Raw genomic sequence first — 25,960 nt, 5'->3', positions numbered from 1 at the left:
GGTTATAAGTGGGAGGGGGACATTGTTTCCCGAGTACTGTCAACGAGGCCACTGAATTTCTGTCTCACTGCTTTAAAGACAATGAACAAGAGCAGTGCACACAGACACGGTCTCTGGCCATGGAATGCTGAAACAGCACCCACCTCAGGTGCACCACCACGAGCAGGTGTGAGAGCTGTACGGACTGGCAAGGGCATTCGTATTCATGGGTAAAGACTAAGAATTCAACACATCGACGGCATGTGGTTCCTGTTTGCAAAGCTGCTGACGACCACTACTCTGACCCTGAGCCCGACCAGGGACAAGCCTGCGGCACATTACAGATCAGAGAAGCACAGGCCTGGGACCAGGAATCAGAGGCTGCATCCCGGCCTTTCTCCCTGGTGTCCTGGCGTGCCTCGGGCACATAACAACCTTGCTGGTCTTCAGTTTCCTTATGGGAAAACTGTAAAATGGAGAGAACACATGGACTCTCTCTACAGCATTATAAGAACTGATGCACGTTAAGCATTTGACTGTATGGCACAGTCAAGTGCTCAAAAAAGATTTGCAGGCATATGTAGGATTAAAATGACAACACGTCAGCTGAATAAGTCACACAGCCAACGGAAAACGGGTAAATTTTGGTATATATATTATATCTAATTTAATATTATTAATATTTAATATTATTTAATATTTCATTTTTTAAAAATCTCTACACTGGGAAAGTCAAATTTATTTTGAACAAAATGGAAGTAAATGCAAAATAAAGCATTTTCAAAACAGTTTTCTATACTTTTTGTTTGTTTGTTTGTTTTTTTGCGGTACGCGGGCCTCTCACTGCCGTGCCCTCTCCCATTGCGGAGCACAGGCTCTGGACATGCAGGCTCAGCGGCCATGGCTCACGGGCCTAGCCGCTCCGCGGCATGTGGGATCTTCCCGGCCCGGGGCACGAACCCGTGTCCCCTGCATCAGCAGGCGGACTCTGAACCACTGCGCCACCAGGGAAGCCCCTATACTGTTTTAATTCATCTCTTACTCTCTTAGATTCTTAACTATTAATTTTTTATTTGAGCTTAGAGTAATAGTCTACATTATTACGTGGTTCTTTGTTTAATGGAAACTAGTGTGCTCAGAAAAAATCATTTTAAGAAAGACATATATATGCACAATGCATGCAAACAGGTAACAGGAAATAGTAACTATCCCTTCCATTATATTTTTCAATATTTCCTCAATCAACAAAATGGAAGGATAACACGGTTTCAGCGCCACCCACCCGAACAGGAGCCCAGAACTCAAAGTAATCTCGCTTACCGTGCCAGACGGCCGCGTGTCCATCCCATAGCGTTGCCACCGTCTTCCTGGCACCGTCCCATAAATTATGAGAGTAAGCTTCTTTTAATACATTCTTCCTCTTATAAATGTGTAAGAAAATAATAGTAAGGTAGAGAAGAAAGATAGTAAAGTAAGGAAGTATTAAAAGTATGAGTGGTGTAAAAACCCACAAGAGATAGTTTGCAAAATTCCAGTAGTCCTCCAGTTGCTCCACACCAAACCATTCTTCAAGTACGTGGATCAGACAAGTCATGTAGGGCATGGAATCCTGTCCTGTACCACAGGTTTGGTTTTTGTCTATCATTTTTCTTTAGGTGAAAATGACAAATTCAGTCTCTTTCTTCGACGTCATGGCAGGTCTTTAATTTAGCCTCTAAGAGGGAAAAATAATCCAAAGTTATTCTCTTCACAGCTGAAATGTTAAATGTTTTAGCCTACATGAATACTGTGTAGTCATTTCTTCATACCAAAAATGAGTAGACTGTTAACAAGTTAACTTTGTTGCACATTTAAATGTGAAAATGGGTTTCATTTGTGAAGAGTGTTGGGTTTAGCTTCTGAAATAACTCACAAGCTACAAGAGGAAAATAAAGCGATGAATGAAATTTCAGATTGATCTTAATAATTTGACTTACATCTTAAGTGGATCATACTGAACGTTTGTATCTTAAACTAGGTTATGTTGAGATAACTATTCTTCATAGAAGAAAACATCAATATCTGATTCAATAAAAGTAACCCAATTCATAGGAAATGATGACATACATTTTTAGATATTACCCTTTACAAGCAAGTTTACAGAAAAGCTCTCTGGTCCTCTGACATTATACAATAATACAAATTTGTCAGTGTCATTTTTATCTTATAGTCACTAAAATTTCTCTCGTATCTTAAATGATTGAAAAAATACAGCATGGGGCTTCCCTGGTGGCACAGTGGTTGAGAGTCTGCCTGCCGATGCAGGGGACACGGGTTCGTGTCCCGGTCCGGGAAGATCCCACATGCCATGGAGCTGCTCTGCCCGTGAGCCATGGCCGCTGAGCCTGCACGTCCAGAGCCTGTGCTCCGCAACGGGAGAGGCCACGACAGTGAGAGGCCCGCGTACCGCAAAAAAAAAAAAAAAAAAAAAAAAAAAAATACAGCAGGCAATTATTCTATGTCATTCTCTAAACCATTCACTTAACTTACCAGAAATTAGATAAATATCTTGTTCCAAGCTTCAATGTCTGTATTCTGAAAAACACAGTATATAAAAGGAAGAAAAATATGATTTAAAAAAAGATAATCATTAATACCCAGAGATAGAAGTTCCATAAAATAACTGGCAAGACACATTCATCAATGTGTGACAATTATGCTTACAGCCCCATACTAATGTATCACAATTAAAAATTATACTCACACTACCAATGCTTTTAGTGAGGACACCTCTATACACTGTTTTAGCTCCACACTCTAAAGCCCCACCTAAGACATGTTTTAAATTCACAGCTATAGAAACTTGGCTTCTTCAGAGAAAAAGTATGAAGTTAAGATGTGTAACAGACTCTGTCTCTTTTTAGTAACTGCCAGATAATAAGCTGATGGTCAAACATGATATTCGATGATGCAATTATATTAGCCCCCATGATCATGTTCTCCTACATAAGATTTCCTTCTTCCATCCCTATTTTCTCTGCTTCTGCTTCTGCCCTTAGAGATATTTTATCATTATTCCATACCATATACACTTAATGAAAATCATCTCGAGTCCTTTGAGGATGAGGCAGGAAATGAAAAAATGAAAGAAAGGGATGGAGGGAGAGGGAGAGACAGGTATACAAGAGCAATTACATGTTGTCTGGAAGCCAAGAGTATCTTGCTAATAACTAGCATATTAGCAGGGTACAGAATTGACTTGTTCTTCCAGGGTTAGAGGATTTAGTCCAGTTCCCTTGTAACCAATAGCATTTATCTGTGAGAAATCTGGGCCTGTTACGGTAACAGAAGGTGGACACAGCACACATTAAGCCCACAGCCTGTGTCTTATTTACATCACATTTTAATCAATACACCTAAAGAGGTAAACTGCTAAAATTTACCAGTGTGTGATCATTTAGAGTGCAACATAGCAAAACTTACTACTTTTTAAAATGAGAGCTTTCCTCACTAGGATGGCTATATGCAAAAAAAAAAAAAAAGGGAAAATAACAAGTGTTGTTGATAATATGGAGAAATTAGAACCTTCATACATTGCTGGTGGGAATATAAAATGGTGCAGTCACCATGGGAATCAGTTTGGCAGTCCTCAAAAAGATAAACATAGAGTTACCATTTGACCCAGTAAGTCTGGTCCTAGGTATACACCCAAGAGAACTGAAAACATATATTCACACAAATCTCTGCATACAAGTGTTGGCAGCAGCATTATTCATAATAGCCAAAAAATGGACAACCCAAATGCCCATCCACTGATGGATAAAAATGTGCTATACCCAGAAAACAGAATATTATTCAGGCACAAAAAGAAATGAATACTAGTTCATACTACAATATGCGTGAACCCTGAAAACATTATACTAAGTAAAAAACAGTCAGATACTGAAGGCCACACCTTGTATGATTCCACTTACATGAAATACCCAGCACAGGCTAATCCACACAGACAGAAAGGTTAGTGGCTGCCAGAGACTGGGGGAGGGGACGATGAGAAGTGACTCCCAATGGACACAGAGGTGCCTTTTGGGGATAATGAAAATGTTCCGGAATTGGATGGTAGTGATGGTTGTACGACCTTGTGAATATACTAAAAACCACTGAGTTGCACATTTTTAAATGGTGAATATTATGATGAATTCCATCTCAATAGAAAGAGCTTTCAAATATTAATACATTAAAATTTATGATAGCCTCTCAAGTATGTTAAAAGAAGCTTCCCCCAGGCCTGAAAACCAATCATTTTGGTGATCTGACCCTTACTGCTTAATACAATTGTCCCAATAATCTAGTCTCAGGACTTCCCTGGCAGTCCAGTGGTTAAGACTTAGCCTTCTAAAGCAGGGGGTGCAGGTTCAATCCCTGGTCAGGGAGCTAAGATCCCACATGCCTCGCAGCCAAAACACCAAAACATAAAACAGAAGCAATATTGTTACAAATTCAATAAAGACTTTAAAAATGGTCCACATCAAAAAAATCTTAAAAATAATCTAGTTTCATTTCCAATTTTTAATAGGATTGTAAAATCTTGTGATTTCAAAACCTTCTTTAGTACCTCGCCCCACCCAAATTGGTAAAAGAACTATACCTCTTGTCCATAGTTACGTTCTGATTTATTACACACACTTAACACACACAGTAGAGGGGAGAGGGACAGTGCAAAGGCAGACACCCAGGGACAGAGGCTATGCGGACCCCTCACAAGATCCAGCCGTCTGCTAACAGCGTCCAAGTGCTGCACGCAAGGACCTCCTCCAAAAATGATCAACCCAGATTTTGATTTAAAACCTTCCAGAACAGAAAACTCAAAAGGTGCGCTATCCACCATCAAAACCGTTCATCGAAATGCTAAAAAGATCTTCCTTACACTTACTTCGCTGGAATTTTCCCCATGGACCTCGCTCTGTAGCACTGAACCTCTTCCATCAGACAACCTCTTAAGTGTTAGGACAGCGATCACAAAGCTGCAAAATCCTCTTTTCTAGTCAGAATCCATATTAATCCTTTCTTCCACTCCTAGGACCTGGTTCTGTAACCTTTCACCACTCAGGTCACGCCCTGTGACTGACTCTGCTTATCCAACATCGAGCGGAGCAGATAGAGTAACCCACCTGGGCCTGGGTTTGCTAAGATCTATAAAACTGGGATAACGGTAGAACTTAGGTATACTACATTAGATGACGGAGGTGCCATGGAGACAACATCCCGCAGGCAAGGGGGTAAGGAGAAGGCTGCTACCTTATACAGCATGGTCTGGGAAGGCTTCTCTAAAAGAATGTTTGAGCAAAGACCTGAGGACGTGAGGAAGCAAACCGTGCGGGCATTTGGAAGAGAATTCCAGCTGAAAGAACGGTGAGTACAAAGGATGTGCACTTGGGGTCAGCAAAGCAGTCAGGTTGAGGAAGACGGACGGGGCGGGGCGGGCGGGGGCAGTCAGAAGTGGGGAGCACTGCAGACCTTTGTGGGCCAGCGTTCACCTAAGTGAGACGGAAAAGGCACCAGAAGGGTGGGCTCTAAATGACTGCTGTGTTGAGAATACACTGCACAGGGAGCAAACAGGAAGTTACTGCAGTCACTGAGATGAGTGATGGGAGGGGCTGGGACAGGTGTGAGGGCCAGCGTGTGGGCTGTAAGACATGATCAGCTTCTGGATACATTTTGAGGATAAAGCCAACAGGATATGCTGGTGAATGCATGTAGAACGTGAGCGAGAGAAGTCCGATACGGCCTCACGGTGTCCAGGCAACATGGGTTTGTATCCTGGGAGACTCTGCCACTTCCTGTGTGACCCAGACAAGTTACATAACATCAGTTTCTCCATCTATAAAATGAGAATAACAACAGGACCTACCTAATGAGACTGTCGTGAAAAAAGCTCAGAAGAGTGCCTTCCACCATAAAGGCACTAAACAAGTGTTACTATCATCATCATCAACATCATCATCATCGTTAGCTCGCTTGTGAGAGGACGGACTTGCCAGAAGAACAGGTTTAGACACCCCAGGAATTCCTGGCCATCAGGAATTCAGGTCTGAACACGTTAAGATTCTACTGGACATCCACAAGGAGATGGTCAGTAGGCAGCTGGACACAAGCAGAGTTTAGCAGGAAGGTCAGGGCTAAAGAAATATACCTGGGATTTGATGACATATAGACCAGTATTGAAAACCGTAAAACTGAAGAAGATCCCTTTAGGGAGTGAATATAAAATAAAAAAGTTTCCAAGACTGGGCCTTGGGGCATTCAACATTTTAGAAGCTGGGAAGCCAATGAGGAACCAGCATTCTCCTTCCAGGCGTGGCATCTTGGATGTCAAAGGAAGAAAGTGTTTCAGGAAAGGAGTCCTCAGCTGTTTCCTATGACTAGACCTGGGAGGTCCAGTAAGATAAAGATCATTGATCCTTGGATTTTACAACACAGAGGCACTGACAAGCCCCGAAAAGAACGGTTTTGACAGAGTGGGGATAAAAGTCAGGTGGAGAAAGTTCAAGAAAGAATGGGAGGGAATGAATTGGAAATAGCAAATACAGACAACTCTTCAGAGGATTACTGTTGCAAAAAGGAACAAACAGGTGGGTATCCAGAAGGGAATGTGGATCAAGTTTGTTGTCTTACGATGAACAAAAATACAGCAGTTTTTAATACCAGTGATGATGTATCAATGAGAGAACGAGAAATGGATGATGCAAGGGAGATTATTGTTGAGGCCTCGGCCAGAGGGGATAGAATACAGTGTATAAGAAAGAGGATGCGCCAAAAAAGACTTACATCACTCGGTTTTTAATTCATTTACTCAATAAATATTTATCAAACAAGTATGTAGTTTGTGCTCGACACTATTCTAAACACAGGAGATATGTCACTAAATAGATGGTTATGAGAAAACATATGTAAAAGCACTTAGAATAATATACCCAGCACATACTAGGCACCTAACCCATGCTGGCTAACTAAATACAGATGGATGTAAATTCCTTTCATACAAATTTTTGACAAAAATGTGGACCAAGACAGTGTCCTAAAATCTGTCACTAGAGAACTATCAAAGGAATTTAAATAACAAGCTTTTGAATTGATAAAATACTTGCTTATGATAAAATGGGAAAATGGCCTTAGAACTCAATGAATACAACCTCTTAATTTTGAGGAAAAGTTAAAAATAGAAAGTCAAGTTGACTTACCCAGTTACTAAATTAATTCAGTGAAAAACCAAGAGCCAAAATTAAAACCCAGTCCGCCTACTTCCTACTCTGATTTTCATTATACTTCAAGTCTCTCTCTCTCTAACAGAAAGGCTGAAAATACTAAGATTGCAATTTCTATCTTCCCTCTACTTCTGCCTGGCTTTTCTTCCCCTCCAATTTACCATAGGCTGGACATGACTCTCTACCACTTTATTTTAATCCAATAAAAACGATAATTCTTAAAAGATGTTTTGGGGGAGATATAATATTTTAGTTACCAAAATTCTAGGTTATTTCCTAACCCCTCCCCCCAAAAAATCTCCAGTGAAACAGTCCTATGCATCACATATTTTCCCATCTAGAATTCACGTAACTTGTAAGAAAAAGTTGACAAGCTGAAATATCAGCATGTTGATATTGATGGCAAAGAACATTTACAATAATTAACTTTACAGATGTTTAAAATCAGAATATTTCAAAAACTAATAAAACAGGATATTTTTGCTTTGTTTTCTACAAAAACTTAAGGAAATAAATCTATTCCTTTTTTCTTTTTTAACCATTACTGGTACTCCAGAGTATGGACCTACCCGGACTATTACCAGCACATGTGAGAGGTTTGATACCCACTTCGATAAATGCACCATGTATGGTAGCAGATTCATTTCTTACTTTTAGTATGTGAGCCACATTGAGGATGTGCTGAAAATGCCAATTACAAGAAATACTCACTGAAACCCAAATTAATTTTCCCTTTTCATTCTTGCAGATTTAATCATGGTTCAACAGGGCTTTTGTACTCAGTTTTAGTGAGTACACTCTACTTCAAACCATCAATAAAAATGAAGTTTAATATTTCAGTTACGATATCTGGCAAACTCAACCATTTTATCTCTAAAGCAATATCTTTTGAATTTCAAGCTTCGAACTCTAGGTTCTGAGATGAATTACCTTTCAAGGTGGTTTTTTTTGTTGTTGTTGTTTTTCCAATCCTAGAATGTCCTTCGACTCCTAGCTAAAATCTTCCACTCTGTTTCATAATTATTGTTCCACCCTTATTTTCTCAACTATCCTCATCCCCCAAATGTTAACACAACCGTACTGGTGTAGCTGTGCAGCAGTCTTATCTTTCTGAGTCACTAACATGGGTAAGGCAGCAGTACGGATGCGGAATGAACATTTCATTTGAACGTTAACCTTCTACTTCCACTCACCAGTAAATGCGGCCAAAATATTAGGGGCCATTCTAAACGTCTGGATTTTATCTTAGCTCTTACATATTCTAAAGGAATACCAAACCAACTTCGGCATCCATCGCACAAGCCAAGTCCTAAGTGCTCCGACAACCTTCAAGTTTGAACGTGCTTCAAGAGGAAACTGCCTGGGCGATCTCAACCAATGCCACGCACCGAACACTGATTGCTTTTTTCAAATCCAGCAGCGCTGCTCCAGTTTTCGACATCCTGGTTTGTGCACATGTATCCTTCGTATATAATCAGCAGCTGGAGGGCTGAGCCCTGTTTCACAGGCTGCAGACTCCGGAGACCGAAACAGTGCCAGGCGCCTCCAGAGTATGGACCTACCCGGACTATTACCAGCACATGTGAGAGGTTTGATACCCACTTCGATCCTTCCAGCAGTCCGAGGAAGCAGGTCCTACGAATCATCCCTATTTACAGATGCTCACAGCGAGACCCAGGAGGGTTCCGTGGCCCGCCCGGGTCACACAGGTGGTATAAAGGGGCATCGACCAGGACTCCCTCCGGGACTGAAGTGTGTGGACGCGACCCCCCTCCCCACGACCACCTTCGGCTTCACACAGTGCGCTCCATTCGCCTCCCTATCAGAGCGGCCCCGGGAAGCCCAGGGACCTGCAGGGACGGGGGAAGGCACCTCGCCCCGACCCAAGTGGAGGCCGCACCCGCCGAACTGCAGCGTTTGGGGGGCGAGGGGAGATGCGGGCCGAGGTGAATGGGCTCGTTGTGACCCAGGCAGGGCCTTCCCTCCCGGCCACTCTGGGGCCCCAGCCGAAGCCCGAGTCCTGCGGGAGGCCGGGGACTCGGCGAGACGAGAAGCGCGGCCGCGGCGACCCTGCCCCCGAGGCTGGCAGGGCGCCGAGCAACGCGGGGAGGCCCAGGCGGGGGCGACGCACCTCGGGCAGCAAGCAGAGGGGGCTCGGCTCGCCCTCACCCCGCAGCAGCGGCGGGAGCTCCTCGGTGGCTCACCCGGGGAAGCGGAGGCACTCGAACGGCCGTTCTCCCCGAAAGACCAGGAAGGAAAAAGCCAAGCGCCGGCTGCAGCCCGAGCAGCGTTGAGTGTGACACCGCCCGTCGCCCCGTCCCTTCCTGTGTCCCCACCGCCGGAACCACTTCCGTCTGCGGCTTCTCTCTTGCTCTCGTGCTGGAGCGATCCTGGGCCCGTCCTTCCCCGGCAGCCGGGCGCGCCTCCAGTCCTGCCCTCGGTCCCCAGCAGCCGAACAGCGGCCGGGACGCCTTCCCGCGCTGTTTGCCGCGTGGCCGCCTCCTCTGAGGCGCTACGATGTACTGCGAGAAGTGGAGGTCCGTGGCGGAGATGTGTCTCTTCCTTGAAGACCTGCGGGAGGGCTCCTGCATCCTCTGCCTCTGCTCCAGGGCGTTTGTGGAGTAAGTCGCACGCGGGCCTCTCGGTTTCCCGACCTGTAGGGGTTGGGGTGGCGATGGATCCCCGGGATCGGGGCCAGAGTGTCCGACCGTCGGGTACAGTGGTGCCTGAGAGAAAGGAAGAACCGTCCTCGGGCTTTACGGCGTGCACGCCCACGGCCCTGAAGTGATGGAGTAAGTCTGCTCTGCGGGCCGTTAGGAGAGAATGTGGTGGCCCGTGTTTGTCATTTTACACTCGTCAACTAAGGGGACGGTCACAAGCTGCGGGGAAGTGAAATGAAAGCGATCTGGGTTGTGATAGCACAGGGTGGAGGTTTGGAGATGAGTAACGTTTCTGGTTCACATCTTTTTTTAAAACCTTAAGGTGTATTAAAGCGCAAATGCACGTAAATAGAACGTCTCATTACCCGGGAGAAAAGAGTTAACTATAATCACATCAGTTTTTGAGCCGTGCTTATTTTTCGAAAGTACTTGTTTCGGCCACAAATTGCCCTGCGTGGCAGACGGTTAGTGGGTAGGAAAGCACTGACTCAAGAATTGGATTTTAGGGAGATATATATATGTGTGTGTGTGTATATATATATATACATATATACATATACATATATATATATATATATACATATATATAGACTGTGAGTTCCGCCACTGAATCCTTTTTTTTTTTTTTTTAATTTCTGAAACAGGTATATCTACCCTAATCCTCTCACTGGCTTATTGTTAGATCCAACTTGTGGAAGTGAATTTTTTTTTATTTTTATTTTTTTGCGCTACGCGGGCCTCTCACTGTTGTGGCCTCTCCCGTTGCAGAGCACAGGCTCTGGACGCGCAGGCTCAGCAGCCATGGCTCACGGGCCCAGCCGCTTCGCGGCATGTGGTATCCTCCCGGACCGGGGCACGAACCCGTGTCCCCTGCATCGGCAGGCGGACTCTCAACCACTGCGCCACCAGGGAAGCCCTGTGGAAGTGAATTTTATGTGGTACTTTTAACATAGTTTATTTAGAATTATAGAATTAAGACAGAATTTAAGTTGGAAGCAATTCTTACTATTCGCCATGTGTTTTTGTGGAGTAATCGGCAAATCCAGAAAAAAAATTAAGCGCTGTATTAAATTTAATGAAAAAATATTGTCGTCTGGGGACTTCCCTGGCCCTCCAGGAGTTAGGACTTCTGCGCTTCCACTGCAGGGGGTTCGATCCCCGGTCAGGGAACTAAGATCTCGCAAGACACAGGGCTCGGCCAAAAAAAAAAGCAACATACTGTCGTCTCTGTATTCATGCAGGCGTGTGTTCATTCAGCGAATTCTCTTTGTGCTCCGTCGTGGTAGGTACTGGTTAGCACTGGGGTATCAGGCACAGCCCATCCCTACATCCTTAGAGTTTACTTTCTAGCAAAGGTGATCAATATTAAGACAGCAGGTATGTAATTATTTGGTTAATTATAGTTGTAAGTACAAGATGGGAGAGAAGTGCCAGGTGCTCTTATAGCAAAAACCCAACCTTTTGCCACGGATCACAGAGATTTCTTAGAGAAAGTAGCGTTTGAAACGTGGTCCAAAAGGTGAGTGGAAATAAACCGGGATATGTTTGAGTTGGCGGAAGCATTCCCATCAAGGCAGAACTCTGTAAAAAGCCTCGAGGGAGCAAAAGAAAGCCTGTGAAAGGGAAACAAAATGACTGGGAGAGAAAAATAGAAGATAGGGTTGGTGAGATACACTGGGTCTAGACATGCAGGACTTTGTAGAGGACAGGTTCAGATTTGCATCTCTGAAGATGCCTCTAGTAGCAGCGATGTGCAGGCCTAGAACGAATCTTGTATACATACCAGCCAAGGCACGTCCTTAGTTCTTAGCCTGCAGCCCATTTGAGTCTTGGTGCCATCTTCACGACGTCTCCTTCCCAAAAAAGAAAAGAAGGGGAGGGAATATAAGTTATAAAAATTTGAGTAAAATACCTTACCTGTAGAAAACAATATGCAACTGGATTTCAATTAAAGCCGCTTTATTTAAAACACAATTGGGAGTTCCCTGACAGTCCAGTGGTTAGGACTCAGCACTTTCACTGCCGGCGCTGGGTTCAATCCCTGGTCGGGGAACTAAGATCGCGCAGCCAAGAACAACAACAACAAAAATGATTCAATTACCATATAAATCACCAGTTACGTTGCATTTGGTCTTTTGGAGCTGAAATGTGCATTCTTTTCATTACAGATAATTTCATACGTTTCTTAAAACTTGGAAGTTCTACTTCACTGTTTTAAACTACCTTCTAGGTTCAAAATAGGTAAAGAGAAAAGAATGGCTGGGTCTTTTCCTTTAGATCAGTTAATGCTCAAATTATAACCCTTTAGAACAAAAAGATCTTGGAGATACAGGCTTAGAATTGTCGCCAGTAGTCATTGAAAAGTCCTTGGGAGTGGGAGACATGCTGGAAGCTCAGAGGCTCGTGAGTATAACCCTGATTTTCTAGGTAGGGAAAAAGTCTGTTTCCAAACTCTAAGAACAATACATTTGATGCTTGGCCAACTTCAAATAGATTATTAAACTGAAAGGTCAGTCCCATGTAGCAGAAAACAGAACGTGAGCTTTAGCATAGGTGCCAAATAACTGCTCAGTAATTAAGAGAAGATTATTTTCATACCTCCCCTCAAAGGCAGGAAATAGAACATAATATTGTAACTAATTTTTATTTTCTGAGGACATTACATTAACATACTGTCTTATGAGTTCAATAATTGGAGTAATAATTCTGTCTCATCTACACACTTAATTTTCTACACACTATCTATATGAAGCGGACATATAATTACAGTGTTATAGGATTGTTAAAAATAACCATTACAGGGCTTCCCTGGTGGTACAGTGGTTGAGAGTCCACCTGCCAATGCAGGGGACACAGGTTCGTGCCCCGGTCCGGGAAGATCCCACATGCCGTGGAGCAGCTAAGCCCGTGTGCCACAACTACTGAGCCTGCGCTCTAGAGCCCGTGAGCCACAACTACTGAAGCCCGCGCACCTAGAGCCCGTGCTCCGCAACAAGAGAAGCCACCGCAATGAGAAGCCCACGCACCGCAGCGAAGAGCAGCCCAGTTCCCATCTGAGCCAGCTGCCTCTGAGGTCCCCAAAGAGCGGTTCAGTGTGTCCGTCACTCCTCCGTTTGTTAGTTAGCGTTCTCTGCGGAGCACTTTCCCTTCTCTCCCCGTTGTTTGTTCACTCCCTTATTTCTATTAACATGGACTCTGGACTGTTAATTTATTAATGGATATATTGTCACTATCATCATTTATTTTGGTGTTCCTTTCATCTCAGACGGCTGGTGGGAGCCCCTTGAACTGGCTCCTGTATCCTTTTGATGGGTCCCGGGCATTCTTTGAGCTCTTCCTAACCTTGCGGCACAATAATATAATTTTACAGTCTACGCTCCAACATGGAAGTGCCATTTCTCTGAGGTGCCCTGGTTCCTTTTAGTGGAGAGCAGCGTTTAGAAACTAGGACTCGGGCGCTTGTTGCGCTCATTGCTGCTGGGTGTTCAGTGCTCCTGCACCCTGGGCAGACACCGTCAGGCACAGGTGCAGTTTACGTACAGACACAGATGTGTGTGTTGGAGAATCTTGGCTGTCATTATCCTCGGTGCATTTACTTATTTGCTCAGTGTCATCAGTCTTGCAACCATATCAGCCCTCTTCTCCATCTGACACCTTCATGCCCCATACCCTTGGGTACTGGCGGGCACACCGTTGATGCCCTTCTGTGGCTGCCTCCGCCCCCCCTCTAGTTGCTGGGGGTCCATGGGCATGCTGCCAGAGCACATCTGCACTTCATCCCCTCCCCCGTTCACTGTCCTGCTAAGTCACCACCTATGTTACGCTTTACAAAGCGTCAAAAGATAAATAAATGGGGGATATGAAATATATCAAGTACACAAGAATTTTGTTTTGTTGAATTTGTTGTTGCTCCCATTAGAAAAGTGGTATTAGCTATTACCTGCAGATGGCCTTGTTATGGCAGTTATGGTGGAGTTTATGACAGCTTAATTTACCGGTAGGAAGATAATAGCAAAATTCCTCCCCTTCCCTTTATTTTAAGTGTTCTGTTAGGTTTATTTTGCTTATGAAATTCCTATCTTAGTAAAGAAAAAATTTAGAAGTAGATATGTAAAGAAAAGTTCAACTATTCACTTTTTAAAACTCTGAGACTGAATTGTTTTATTTCGATTTATGTTTCAGTTTAATAAAATAAGAGCTTAATTTTATGTTAGTCCCCAAAACAACCTTAGCTCAGACCATGAATATCTTATCTACTAGGCAGTGGATAATTTGGCCTATTTGCAAATGGACTAGGGTCTGCGTGTGGGTTTATAAAGGTGTAAGATAAATCTTTTCATGTTTATGCTCACTTTCTACAACAAATTTAGAGAATATTTCACTGTTTATATATCACAAGGAGGATCAGATTCTTTCCCCAATATCCAGAACTGCCACTTAATTTTAATAAATTAGTAGTTATCATTATAGCGTGCTTTGCATGTGATATATACCAAATGCTTTATGTGTGCAATCAATCCTTATTAAAACCCTATGAGGTATGTATTATTACCTCTATATTACAGATAAGAAGGATGTATTAGCAGATAGCTTTTCTGTTTTTTAACCTTTTTATTAATCTATGCTGCCTTAAGCTTTTTTTTCACTCAATTTATAGTTTAATATGTTTCAACATTGACTGTTTAATTTGCTTCACAGAGATCGGAAATTGTGCAGTTTGGGGTTAAAAGGCTACTACGTTAAAGACGACGGCGACAGTTCAGGTAACACAGTGTGAAGCTACACAGCCCTTGTCTTGCTAAAACTAACCACGGTACCGCGCAGAGGAGAGGCGGAAGCAAAGCAAGGAAGGTACTTGCCCGGCCGTAGTTTGCACAGCTGCCCCACTTGGGAGAGCTTTCTGGGCTGCTCGCGTGTGGCGGTCAAGCCCCGTTTCCTCAGGTCGGAGTTCCCTGGCCCTGGCTTAGGTTCTGGCTTGTTGGGGAGGCCACCGAGGTCTCAGAGCCACCCCGCACTGACGGCCTCCTCGCTTACATACTTCAGCTGTTTTATACATAAACCATTCAGGCTAAACTCCACGTGAACAGCCACAGCCTTTTGGCTGAAGTAAAGAGGCCACAATCTGGATTAACTTTCCCAAATAACACATAGAGTTGGTTCTACGCTTTGAGCCTCACCTAGTTCCCTGAAAACCATCTTGGTCTCTGTCAGACTTCCCTCTCCGGGCCCCATTTGTCCTTTGCACACAGATCTTTTATGTTTCTCCGGACACGGGGAACACTCCGGCCCGAGGTGTAGGCTAAGGTCAGCACAAGTAACGCGTCACGCTACCCTCGAAAGCCCCCACCTCTCGCAGTGATGGAGCAAGTCACTGCCTCTTCAGTTACACACTGGATGAAACGTTTGGTTGCGTTTCAGTGTTACACTGTACAAATAAGATTTCTCTAGACCCTGGGGTCCCACCTAACATAGGAAAACACGCATAGCATGAGAGGAGCACCAGGGTGAGTCGGTTCATCTTCCCTGTTTTGGTCTCCGCTGAGCTTCCACAAGGTCATTCAGTGGAGTGGCAAGCGGAATCGCCTCCATTATTTAGAGACGTGTCTTTCTCCCCTCTTCCTTTTAAGAGAATTTGTGCCGTTAAGATCTCTTTTTCTCAGTCTCCATCTTTGCAGTGGGAAGATTCCCTGTCCTCTTGCCTAAGGTCACGTAGCTGGAGGGCAGCTCAGCCCTAGTTGCGTATATGCTACTATATAACGTGTTTGTCTCCCATTTTAAAATAGAGCATTTGGATGGCATTTGGCCAATTAGCGGTATGATCTACTTTTAGATACCACATTAGGATAAAGTAAAACTTGCTTTGTTATGATAAAGCAGGTTTTCTCTAAGACCTAGAATCAGAGAGCTTAAAAGGATCTTCCAGTTCAGTGGATTTCAGACTTTTAACAGCAGAAGGTTTTCATTCAATGAACGTCCCCACAGAGTCCCAGGGTGTAAATCCAGTCGCGACTGAAGTACCCATGGAGGGCCTGAAGACCCACCTCTCATCTCCCTTGTTAATAGCTCCTAAAATAACTGCACGAGTCATCATTTTAAATCCACTGGTCGAGTGCAGCAGCGCTGCAGATGGGGAACGTGGAAATGTAGACATTTTCCCGGGGCTGCCGTGCTGTGTTCGCTCGTGCGTCCTCAGGACTGTGCCCAGTACCCAGCGAGATGAGGTGCTCCACGGAGGGAGCTGAGTGAGCGGCTGGGTGGACAGCGGCCGGCAGAGCCAGGCTAGGGCTTGTCTCTTGGTTCTTGGTTGGTTGTTTTTTCACAAGTCCATATTCCCATCAGTTCCTTTTTTTTTCCTTTTATTTTTCTTCCCCTTAAAAACTCACATTGACACACCTTTACCTCGCGCAAGTCATGTAACAACTTTGGGTCTCAGGTTCCTTTTCTTTAAGATGAGGATGATGAAACCTGCGTCTAAATTTTCTCTAAAACTAAGCTAAAGTAACAGTGTTGTGTGTAGGAGAGCAAGCTGCAGAAGAGGAAGAAGACGGTCGTTCCCAGGGCGCTGCAGAGTCACGTGACAGCAAAGACGTAGGCCCAGATGAAAGTGAACTTGATTCTGAGGCTGAACTCATGAGAAGCATGGGACTGCCACTTCAGTTTGGTAGTGTGTCTGCACATAAGAATTCTGAGGTAAGTATTAGTTTACTTTGCTTGTTTCTGTTTCTTAGTTCTCTTCATAAAATACCACGTGGAATCTTTTTTTCCCAAATCTAATGCATTCATGAATTAGGGCACTTCACCTCTTTTTAAATGTACATACGTATTTATAAGTTAACGAAAACTGCAAGTTGTGATATGTCCCATGTGTGGTTCCTCCTCTTGGAAACGTAGATAGTAAGATTCACTTGTTGGTGTAACTGAAACCCAGGTTGGGGGGTTGAGGGTATTTTGTTTAATTTAATGTCAAAATAGATTTAGATTCTACCTGAAGTGTAATTTTATTCACGTTATTGACCTTTGTAGGTATCTATGAATACTAGAAACAAAGTTAAAAGAAAAAAGAAAAAGAAGAAGCCTCAAAAGAAGCACTTAGATGAAATTAAGGGAGAATCTTGGAGACAAGAATGTGAGGAAGATGACATTTTGGCTTCAGATGATCCATCTTCCTCTGAGAATGAGAACACCAGAAGGTATAAACTTCAAACCAAAAAAGACATTGAAGGTGAGACTCTTCCTGCTGAAAACACATTACCTCCAAAGCTGGAAATTACGGAGCTCTGGGAGAAGTACTGGAAGGAACACGGTGGGGAGCTGCTGTGGCAAAGCTGGCAAGAAAAGCACGCAGGCCAGACGCCGTGCTCAGAGCCCTGGAACGTCCCTGATACAAAGGCGGAATGGGAGCAGCATTATAGCCAGCTGTATTGGTATTATTTGGAACAGTTTCAGTACTGGGAAGCTCAGGGTTGGACTTTTGATGCTTCACAAAGCTGTGATACAGATACTTGTGGGTCTAGAACAGAAGTTGACAACAAGAAAGACGAAAATCGCACGAAAGCAGATGAACTTTCTTCTCCATCTTCATCAACGGGTAGCGAAAGCTCTAGTTCGGGTGATAAAGATGATCATGAAATCCTTGATGGCCTTAGTAATATACGTCTGAATTTGGAGGATGTAGGACAGAGCCCATTAGATCCCCATGTGAGTTGTGACGGGCATCAGTGTTTAAGTGAAGTTAACAGCAGAAGAGAATGCCCTGCTTCAGGCCAAAGTGAACCGTGTACTGGAGAAACCAAGGAAAGCAGCTTGTCTGGGAGCAGAAGCACAAGCCAAGCAGCTCGGGGTAAGACTGGCCAAGATCCATCCTGCTGAGTAATGGTTAACAAGATTAGTCTATTGAGCAAAATAACTAACACTGATCCTTTATGGAAGAGTTAAATGATGCCAGCCACATTTTATGGTGTAATAGTGAAATGATCTAATCCATCTTACTTTTATGTCACAAGTTATTGTCCTGTTATGTAAATAAAAAGAATGTTTGCATAGGGTTCTCAAAAGTATCACTCGTTCCTCTTGCACCTTGGTGGCCAGTGAATCACAACTTGGAAACCCATTAAGAAATCTAGTTTTAGAGTGAGCTTGGAATGTCCAAGTTTCTCTGGAGCAACTAAGTTTATAGGACACATGCTAAAGAGTAGCTGTGAGCATACATTTGCCATTAGGCAAACCTGAATAGGGGTTGTGTCTGGAATTCACTCGGGACAAGTGAAGTCTTGCTCTATAGAGAGTCTCAACAGGGCATAAGATTATTTTGTAACTGAACGGATTGATTTCAGGATTCTCATCAAATATCCAGGATAAGGAACTTGGTTGCCTCCTGCCTGGGTGATTAAGAAATAATTGTTGAGCAGACTGGTGCCACTGTCGGGACTAAAGAAAGCCAGTGAGAGGTGTGCTAGGAGAAGCTGGAGTAGGCAGATAAGAAGGCTTTTGTGAGGAGAAGGGGACCATCAACTGGTGCAGCAGAAAAGTGGGAGAGGAGGACACTTTTATAACCTGAACTTCTCCTGAAGCCCACTGACTTGTTGTCTTGGCATCCTTGATGTTTGGTGCTGGAAAAGTCTAGTTCATAGCAACTTTCTTCTCAGCCTCATTCATATATATAAAGCAGGAGGTTTTGGCTTTTTACTTAACAGGTGGGTTTGCCTTGCTCCTCTCAGATCCCTGATCTTACTTCATCCTACAGTTTCCTTTAGAGAGTTGCTCATGAGCTCCTGTCCTCTTACAGTGGAGCTTACTTCAGTACGGTGTTCTCACTCCTTTCTATTTTGCTGTTATCTTCATTCTTTTTTAATGTGAGTCTTTTATATTAGTCTTTTGATAAGTCCTGTTCTTATTTTGACCAGAAACCTTGGAGTGTGTATGTTGGTCAATAACTGCTTCCTGTTCCTCCTGTTGATTTTACCCTCCCTTAGCTTCCTTTGTTAGACACAGTAAACCTCACAGTCTCTGCCTTCGTGTCGCCTGTTTTCTCAGGCACGTGTGTAGACCGTTCCTATTGCGTGTTCCCTTAGTGAGGTGTATAATTAGGCATTTCTGCAGTTGGCTCCGGTGTAATCGCCCTCAGGACCAATTTGAGAATTCTAGGCTTTGATTTGTTTTGGATCCTCCTTGAGACCAAAACGTAAGGCATACGCTGCATCTCTCCGTACGTATGTGTTCTACTGTTTGCGGCTGGGGTCTCCTGAAATAGCCTGTCCTCGCACCCTACAGCTCCCGCTGTCTCCCGCGTAGACCCCTCTCCACTGCTGGTCCCACCCAGCCACCTTGCTCCAGTCCGAAGGGATATAGAACACAGACACGTGCCTCAGCGGAGCCACCGCGGGTTATAAACACTCTTTTTAAATGGTGGTATTTGTCTTTCTGTTACTTCCATTATTACTTTAAGAGCTATATTAGAGGCAGTTAGATATATTTGCTTCTTAATAAAGAGAAGTTATTTTTAATCAAATGTGACCGTGCCATTTTTAGAGTCATTTAGATTAGAATCCCATCAAAATGTGATAGCTAACAGCTATCACAGAGGTAACTTTGTGGATTAATTTGTATAGGTTTAGACAGCTGTGAGGAAAAAGTAGTTTTATAGTTCACTTTTTTTTTTTTTTTTTGCCGCACCTCAATGCTTGTGGGATCTTAATTCCCCAATCACAGATCAAACCTGGCCCACAGCAGTGAAGGCATGAAAGCGCTGAGTCTTAACCACTAGACCACCAGGGAATTCCCTGTAGTCCACTTTTTAAGTAGTTAGGTCATGGAAACTTTTAGACTTGAATAGACCAAGCTGCACACTGTACATGTAGATGTGTGGAATAGATAGATGTGGTCTAGCATACAGTTCATTGTAGGAGAGGCCCCGGAATACTTTGATTGCCTTTGCAAATGACAGAAGAGTTGTCAAACCAAGGGCGGAAATCAACTGCAGTATCTCTACCTCTTTAGATTCACAAGAGTCATCAGAAGCAAACACAGTCAGAGACAGACCACGCCTCACCGGCACCGATGGAGATGAGAGTGGCGAAGATCCGCCTGAACAGAAGCCAAGCAAACTCAAGAGGAGGCAAGTCGCACACTCCCTCTCTCTGCAGAACGTGTCAGCAAGCTTTAGAGGCTCAGTAACTTAGTACATCAAAGCGTGCCTCTGCTGTGTTCCTCCCAAATGGTATATGTTGCTTGTTAGCGCCTCCTCTGGTTCCTACTAGTCCCTAGAGGCAGAGACTCTGTGTGTACTTATATTCTTGGGCCCTTGTATGTTCTTGTGGGTCCTCCATAAATGTTCAGTGAGCTTAACGTAATTTGCAAGAGTTATTTCTCATCGTTTGCATTTGTTGCTGTCGCCCAGGTAGTAGGGATCACTAGACGGTATCCCCAAAAGATGGGGATTTTACTGAGTTACTTATATCACAACCTTCTTAACAATATTTTCTCTTTTGTAATTTTCTTGGTTGGGTTGATACTTCTCAAATGTTTCCTTGTTTGTTTTTAAGGAAAACCTCTAGAGATATCACCTAGGAGATTAGTTAAGGCTGCAGGTTAACTGCTGTTTTCCCAAAAGAAAATGGGGGAATTTATATTTGTTCAGGAATAGAGAGAACTACTTGACATGGTTCAAGATTTGAGTGCTCATTACTGTGTCCCAAACATGGCTAGGTAATTTATCTCATTTGGAAAATCCTGATTCAAGTACTCTTCTTCCTGTCTTCCTGGGTTTGTGAACTGTGGTTGATTGTTGTGGTGGGAAAGTTTGCATGGGTTGACTGTATGTACCTTTTAATACTTGCCTGAACTGGTGGGCTCTGGAGATAACGGCTTATCACTGTTTGCTTTGTTTATTTGTTTAGCCATGAACTGGACATCGATGAAAACCCGGATTCAGACTTTGATGACGACGGTTCCCTTCTAGGATTCAAGCATGGCTCAGGACAAAAGTAATTTTCCGTAAATGCTGCTGTCTTCCAGAAATCTTAACCACTTCAGCTATCCTAAAGCTCTCTGATATTCAGATAGCGAATAATGGTTATGTATTTCTTAACATTTGAGGTGTTACAATTAAAGCACTAACCTCTTTTGCTAGTAAGAATTTTAGAGCTATCACTGTACATTTGATTTATTCACATGTATTAACTCAGTTGCACTTCATAACAATCCAATGTTTTTATTCTACAAAATTGTAATCATTTCTGTGTACTTCAGCCATATAGTCATTTAAGGCTAGAGTTCATAGAAGTTAATAATATAAAGGGTTTTCCTGATAACTGCCACATTTAAATTCCTGGCAGAATTTGTTTCTACCCACATGTAATTTTATTGAGAAATTACTTAGGTAGCTCTTGCTTGTATATACTCATAGAGATTTATTCTGTTACCTGGGATTTAACTATTCTTCTATTTTAGAGCACCCAATTTCACTTAAAAGAGAAGGATAAGATACACTTTTTATAAAGAAGTTTATAATATAGGTAGAAGATAACAACTGACATTTAAAACCAAACTGTTCAGAGTTTGTTTATAAGTGCTAAATTATATATTACACTGTGGGTCCCTAATAGTCTGTAAGAGAGGCAATTAGTGAGGCTTAATAGAGTCAGCGAAGGCTTCATAGCAGACATATATCTTTTAGGACTGGAAAAATTCAGATGGTTAGATCAGCAGGTTCTCTAATTATTTTAGTAATGGGGGGTTTGCTTCTTAGGTTAGTTCATATTGATTTAAGAATCTAGTGGCCACTTTTAAGACAATTTGAACATATCCAGATATGTGTTAAAAGAGCTTTGGCATCACCTCACTGTGAGAAAAACTTATATTTCCCCAACATGCATTGGGGTTATAGTTTCCTGCTGTTTTTTTTAATTACACTTTACAATGTAATTTCTCCTTTCTGTTATCTGTAAGATATGTTGATATTCCCACCTTTGGTGTTTCACATTTACTTGGGAATTAACATACAAGCTAGACCTTAAAAAGTCCTCTGCGTTTTTCACTTTATTTCATAATTTAAAAAAATGAAATTAAAATAGTGGCTGCTGATAGGAAAATAGTGAAAATTATTAGTTTTCTTCTCTTTTCATATAAGGAAGCAGATTCATAGACCCTAAAGTTTGAGTCCACTTCTTTTGCTTTGGTCACAGATATGGTGGAATTTCAAATTTCAGTCACCGGCGGGTCAGGTATCTACACAAGAATGTGAAGTACAAGTCAAAGTACTTGGACATGAGAAGACAAATCAATATGAAAAACAAACACATCTTCTTCACTGAGGAGCCAGGAAAAACTCTTTTCAAGAAAAGCAAAACTTTGAGTAAGGTATGTATAAATTTTGCTTTATATTTACAAATCGAGTCTCATTTTTGTGACCTTTGACTCCTTAAAGTTTCTGTTTGCAAACAGGAGCCCTGTTTCTACCAGATATAAGGGTACCTAAAATTCTTTTCCATTTGCTTCCTAAAGGCTTATACTGTGTGAACTAAATTTGAAAAAAGGGTAATTGGGGCTGATGTGAGAGGGGGATGTTTTGAAAGCTACATAGGGGTAGTGTATGGAACAATAAATAGGTCAAATCGCCTTGTGTGTAGTAGCAGCTCGTCTGCCTCAGGCTAAGTAGGATCCTGGAAGTCCAATTTCTGATGCAGCGTTTATTGAAAGGCTTAATCTTGAGGTCATCTAGAGGTGATCGATCAGACTTTGCACTAACAAGTTCATCCAAATGGCATGAGCCTCAAGGCTAATTTAGTGACTCACGCTGTTAACTGGAGTATTTATATCCCCTCTCTTAGACTTTGTTGTACCTGCCTTCTATGTACCTGGAAAACAAGAGTAATTAGAATTGCTTTTGTTCGGTTTGATGAGTGGTCCTTCTCCAATCTAGGAAAAAAGCGCCATCCAGTGAGCAGAATTTTGTATCTGTCACCTCTCCAGCAGCTCCGTAGAGCAAGGGAACAAAGTCTCAGGTCACTTAGGGTACATTATCCTTGCTTAGCATCACCATTTTTCCAAAACATGCTAAAATTTAAAGCTGGTTTTATTTTTATTTTATTTCAGATTGGTTGGTTACTGGTCATATTTTAATATTTTAGTGGCCCTGCTTATATCTGAAACAAATTTCCCAGTATCAGTTCAGTCAGTCCGACGGGCCTTTTTATAATGTGTTGGATGTGATAATTCCCATACATTCATCTGTAGCTGAAGAGCAGAAACATAACTGCCACGTGTTGCCGAGGAAGAAAGTTAACGTGACTGTTGTGTTCTTAGGCGTCCGATTGATATATAGGCACAGTCCCCTCAAAGGAAGATTCTGGGTCGTGGTCCGTGTCCATCTTCTGTCACTCTTGTTCTCACTTCCTGACTCTTAGGAAGGTCAGGAAGATCTATTATGAAGCATATTCTTGTTACCGAAGATTGCAAGGAAGTATGTATCATCTGACCTTGAGCCTTGTTAACATTTCAGAGAAGAAACTTAGTTCTTAGGAATCATCTTACTGGTTCTACTGCTTCCTTAGAAGGCAGCTCGCATTCTTTCCAAGATAGCACTGCTTTTACAGATTGGCACTAAATCTTTGTAGAGTTCATCTTTGATGCTGAGTACCATTCAGCATAGATTGTACAGCTGGGGCCATTACAGAAAATTCTATGTAATTTGAAGAGCTGAAAGCAATGGCTCAACAACAGGTAAGTACATTTGTAATGGTAATATATATTACGGTTACATTGTTAGAAGACATAATGGAGAGTTACTGGCACAGTAGAGCTTTACCCTCTTAGTGTTAATTGCTAACAGGAAGGCCATAGTCTTGTGTTTAAGCTGATTTTTTTTTTTTTTTTTTTTTCTTTTTGCGGTATGCGGGCCTCTCACTGTTGTGGCCTCCCCCGTTGCGGAGCACAGGCTCCGGACGCGCAGGCCCAGCGGCCATGGCTCACGGGCCCAGCCGCTCCGCGGCATATGGGATCCTCCCAGACCGGGGCACGAACCCGTATCCCCTGCATCGGCAGGCGGACTCTCAACCACTTGCGCCACCAGGGAGGCCCTAAGCTGATTTTTTTTTTCCTTTTAAAGAGCTCTTTAATAAGGTCATGGTACATCCAGACAACAAAGTGTACTTAGGTTGGAATTACTTAGTCACATTAGCTTGTATGATACAGTGTACTTATCAGAGCTAATACTGTGACACAGCTTGTCAAGTCACAAATGGTAAAGCAGGTGGAAGTACTCTGTGTCATTGCGAATTAATTCATGCTCGTAACATCGTAAAATTTCAGGTAGAAAACTTCCTGCAATGGGTTAATGAACCAATGGATGAGGAAGCATCGCAGGAGTCAGTTTCTCATAACGACGTGCAAGACACTTGCAGAAGCAGTGGTTCAGAGGAGCAAGAAGTGTCTGTTGGAAAAGGGGGTGACCCACCGGGGACGAGTGAGCCGGAACCTGGAAGGCGTCGCGCCACGGCTCCAGCTGGGGACGTGGGAACAGAGAAGACTGACCGGGACGGCACAGAAGCAGCAGTGCCAGAGGAGGGGGGCTGCCCCGCCCAGGCTGCACCGGACGGTCTTCAGGTAGAAGCCGAGGGTGAGGCTAACTGTGCTCCCACTTGCTAGCGGACTTCAATTCCTTGTTTGAAGTTTGTTTTGCCCTCGTTATCACTTACGAATAATCTATACCTAAGGGTTCACGGCTGTTTATTCGTAACTTGAAAGAAGGCATATTTAGAGTAAATGTGCTAATGGCCGTGATTTCGCACCCAGAGCATCCTTGGCTGAACAAGCATGATAAAACGAAAGGCTAAAGAGTGGGGGAAGCTGTTTGAGCACCTCCATCCGTGCCGTTAAGACTGGTCTCTGCCACCACCACTCTGTTCCGTGGGCTAAAGGTGCCAGTCCCGTTGATTCCTGTTGAGATCTAGTATTGCCCTGGTATTCTTTTGGATAATTGTTTTGTTCTTGTTGTTTTTTTTGTGGTGATGGTGGTTGGTGGTGATGTTTGTTTTTTAGATGGTACGTTGACATAAAAAAGTATTGACAGTAGTTGGCTATGATGAATGAAGAACAGTGTAGCATTTTCACTTTATGCCCTTTTGTAGTATTTGAATTTATTTTATAATAGTTAGACTCAGTGGAACATTATGGCTTTTATAAGGCAGAAATTTTCATTTGACATAGTATTCATTTTTACTGGTGAATTATTTCAGACTTGCCCTAAAGAAACAATTATACTTGTGATGCTTTCTTATTTAGTATTGAGCGAAATACCTTATTTGAATCTTGATTTTTTTTTCTGTGTGTGTGTGTGTGTGTGTGTGTGTAAACCTGTGATCTTTGTATTATATATTTCTTTGCCTTTCTAAACAGTGTACTTAAGGTAGTTTAATATTTTTATTGCCGTTGTACACTGATGTTCACGTGGCACTTGCAGATTTCTGAAATGAGAATCCTTATCCTCCTTTCATCTGTAAAGTAGCCCATTGAGATAGGTGAAATTATCCCTGTTCTATAAATAAGTAAAGCTTAGAGAAAATAAGAAATTTGCCCGACAGCACCCAGCCAGTAAGTGGCAAAGCTAGAACTTGGTACCAAGTTGTGTGATCTCTAAATCCCATTTTCCCACCCTACCCTAGCTCCCTGCCCACCACTTGTCACGAGGCTGGTGTTCTCACCTGGGGTGATACCGCCATCTCAGGTATTTGGAAGAGGGGTTAGATCGATCTGGGGGATTCTGGCATTTCGTACTTTAGATGACTTAATGTTAAGTCCTGTACACGATGGTCTTTCACAATAAGGAATTTTGACTCAGAATCTTAGTGTCTCCTCTCATGAGAAGCTCACTGCTCTTTGCTGTTGACGGCACCTTTTGCTATCTGCAGTGATCAGACGACCGCATTAGGACACAGTCCTTTGTTTGAGGACCATTTCAATGTTTACTTTATATTTATTATTTGTCAGCATCAATTCTTGTCATCACACTTAGGTATGATAGCACTCCTGTCTTTCTAAGTTGCTGCATCTAATCTGCTCAGAACTGAAACCAAATAACCAAAC

The 25,960-nt window shown here is 42.9% G+C and overlaps 2 protein-coding genes across 9 annotated transcripts in view; one reads left to right on the top strand and one right to left on the bottom strand.

Annotated features, from left to right (window-relative positions):
- Window positions 1–9,477, bottom strand: part of TMEM68 (transmembrane protein 68) — a 33,773-nt gene extending 24,296 nt beyond the window's left edge. For 2 of the 7 annotated variants that reach the window (XR_014291576.1, XM_082601084.1), the window contains exons 1-3: window positions 9,352–9,476; window positions 2,509–2,553; window positions 1,300–1,693 (exon numbers count right to left, since the gene is read on the bottom strand). Coding sequence is in view for 5 of the 7 variants with exons in the window: in XM_082601084.1 (XP_082457210.1) it covers window positions 1,300–1,624 (325 nt within the window). In the remaining 2 variants the exon portion in view is untranslated. Of the gene's footprint in view, window positions 1–1,299; window positions 1,694–2,508; window positions 2,554–5,866; window positions 6,100–9,351 lie in introns of those variants that run through there. The other 5 variants (XM_082601085.1, XM_082601088.1, XM_082601086.1 and 2 more) reach the window with 5 other exon arrangements.
- A 113-nt stretch (window positions 9,478–9,590) lies between these two features.
- TGS1 (trimethylguanosine synthase 1) overlaps window positions 9,591–25,960 on the top strand; it is a 38,268-nt gene continuing 21,898 nt past the window's right edge. For both annotated transcript variants that reach the window (XM_082601083.1, XM_082601082.1), the window contains exons 1-8: window positions 9,591–9,841; window positions 14,579–14,643; window positions 16,398–16,570; window positions 16,904–17,720; window positions 19,877–19,994; window positions 20,776–20,862; window positions 22,063–22,237; window positions 24,188–24,494. In XM_082601083.1, the coding sequence (XP_082457209.1) occupies window positions 9,738–9,841; window positions 14,579–14,643; window positions 16,398–16,570; window positions 16,904–17,720; window positions 19,877–19,994; window positions 20,776–20,862; window positions 22,063–22,237; window positions 24,188–24,494 (1,846 nt within the window). In that variant the 5' untranslated portion in view covers window positions 9,591–9,737. The remainder of the gene's footprint in view (window positions 9,842–14,578; window positions 14,644–16,397; window positions 16,571–16,903; window positions 17,721–19,876; window positions 19,995–20,775; window positions 20,863–22,062; window positions 22,238–24,187; window positions 24,495–25,960) is intronic.

The sequence above is a fragment of the Mesoplodon mirus genome (assembly GCF_964341445.2).
Source record: "Mesoplodon mirus genome assembly, chromosome: 16".
Taxonomy (NCBI): domain Eukaryota; kingdom Metazoa; phylum Chordata; class Mammalia; order Artiodactyla; family Ziphiidae; genus Mesoplodon; species Mesoplodon mirus.
The sequence above is the reverse complement of the archived record's forward strand: the minus strand, read 5'-3'. Positions and strand labels throughout refer to the sequence as shown.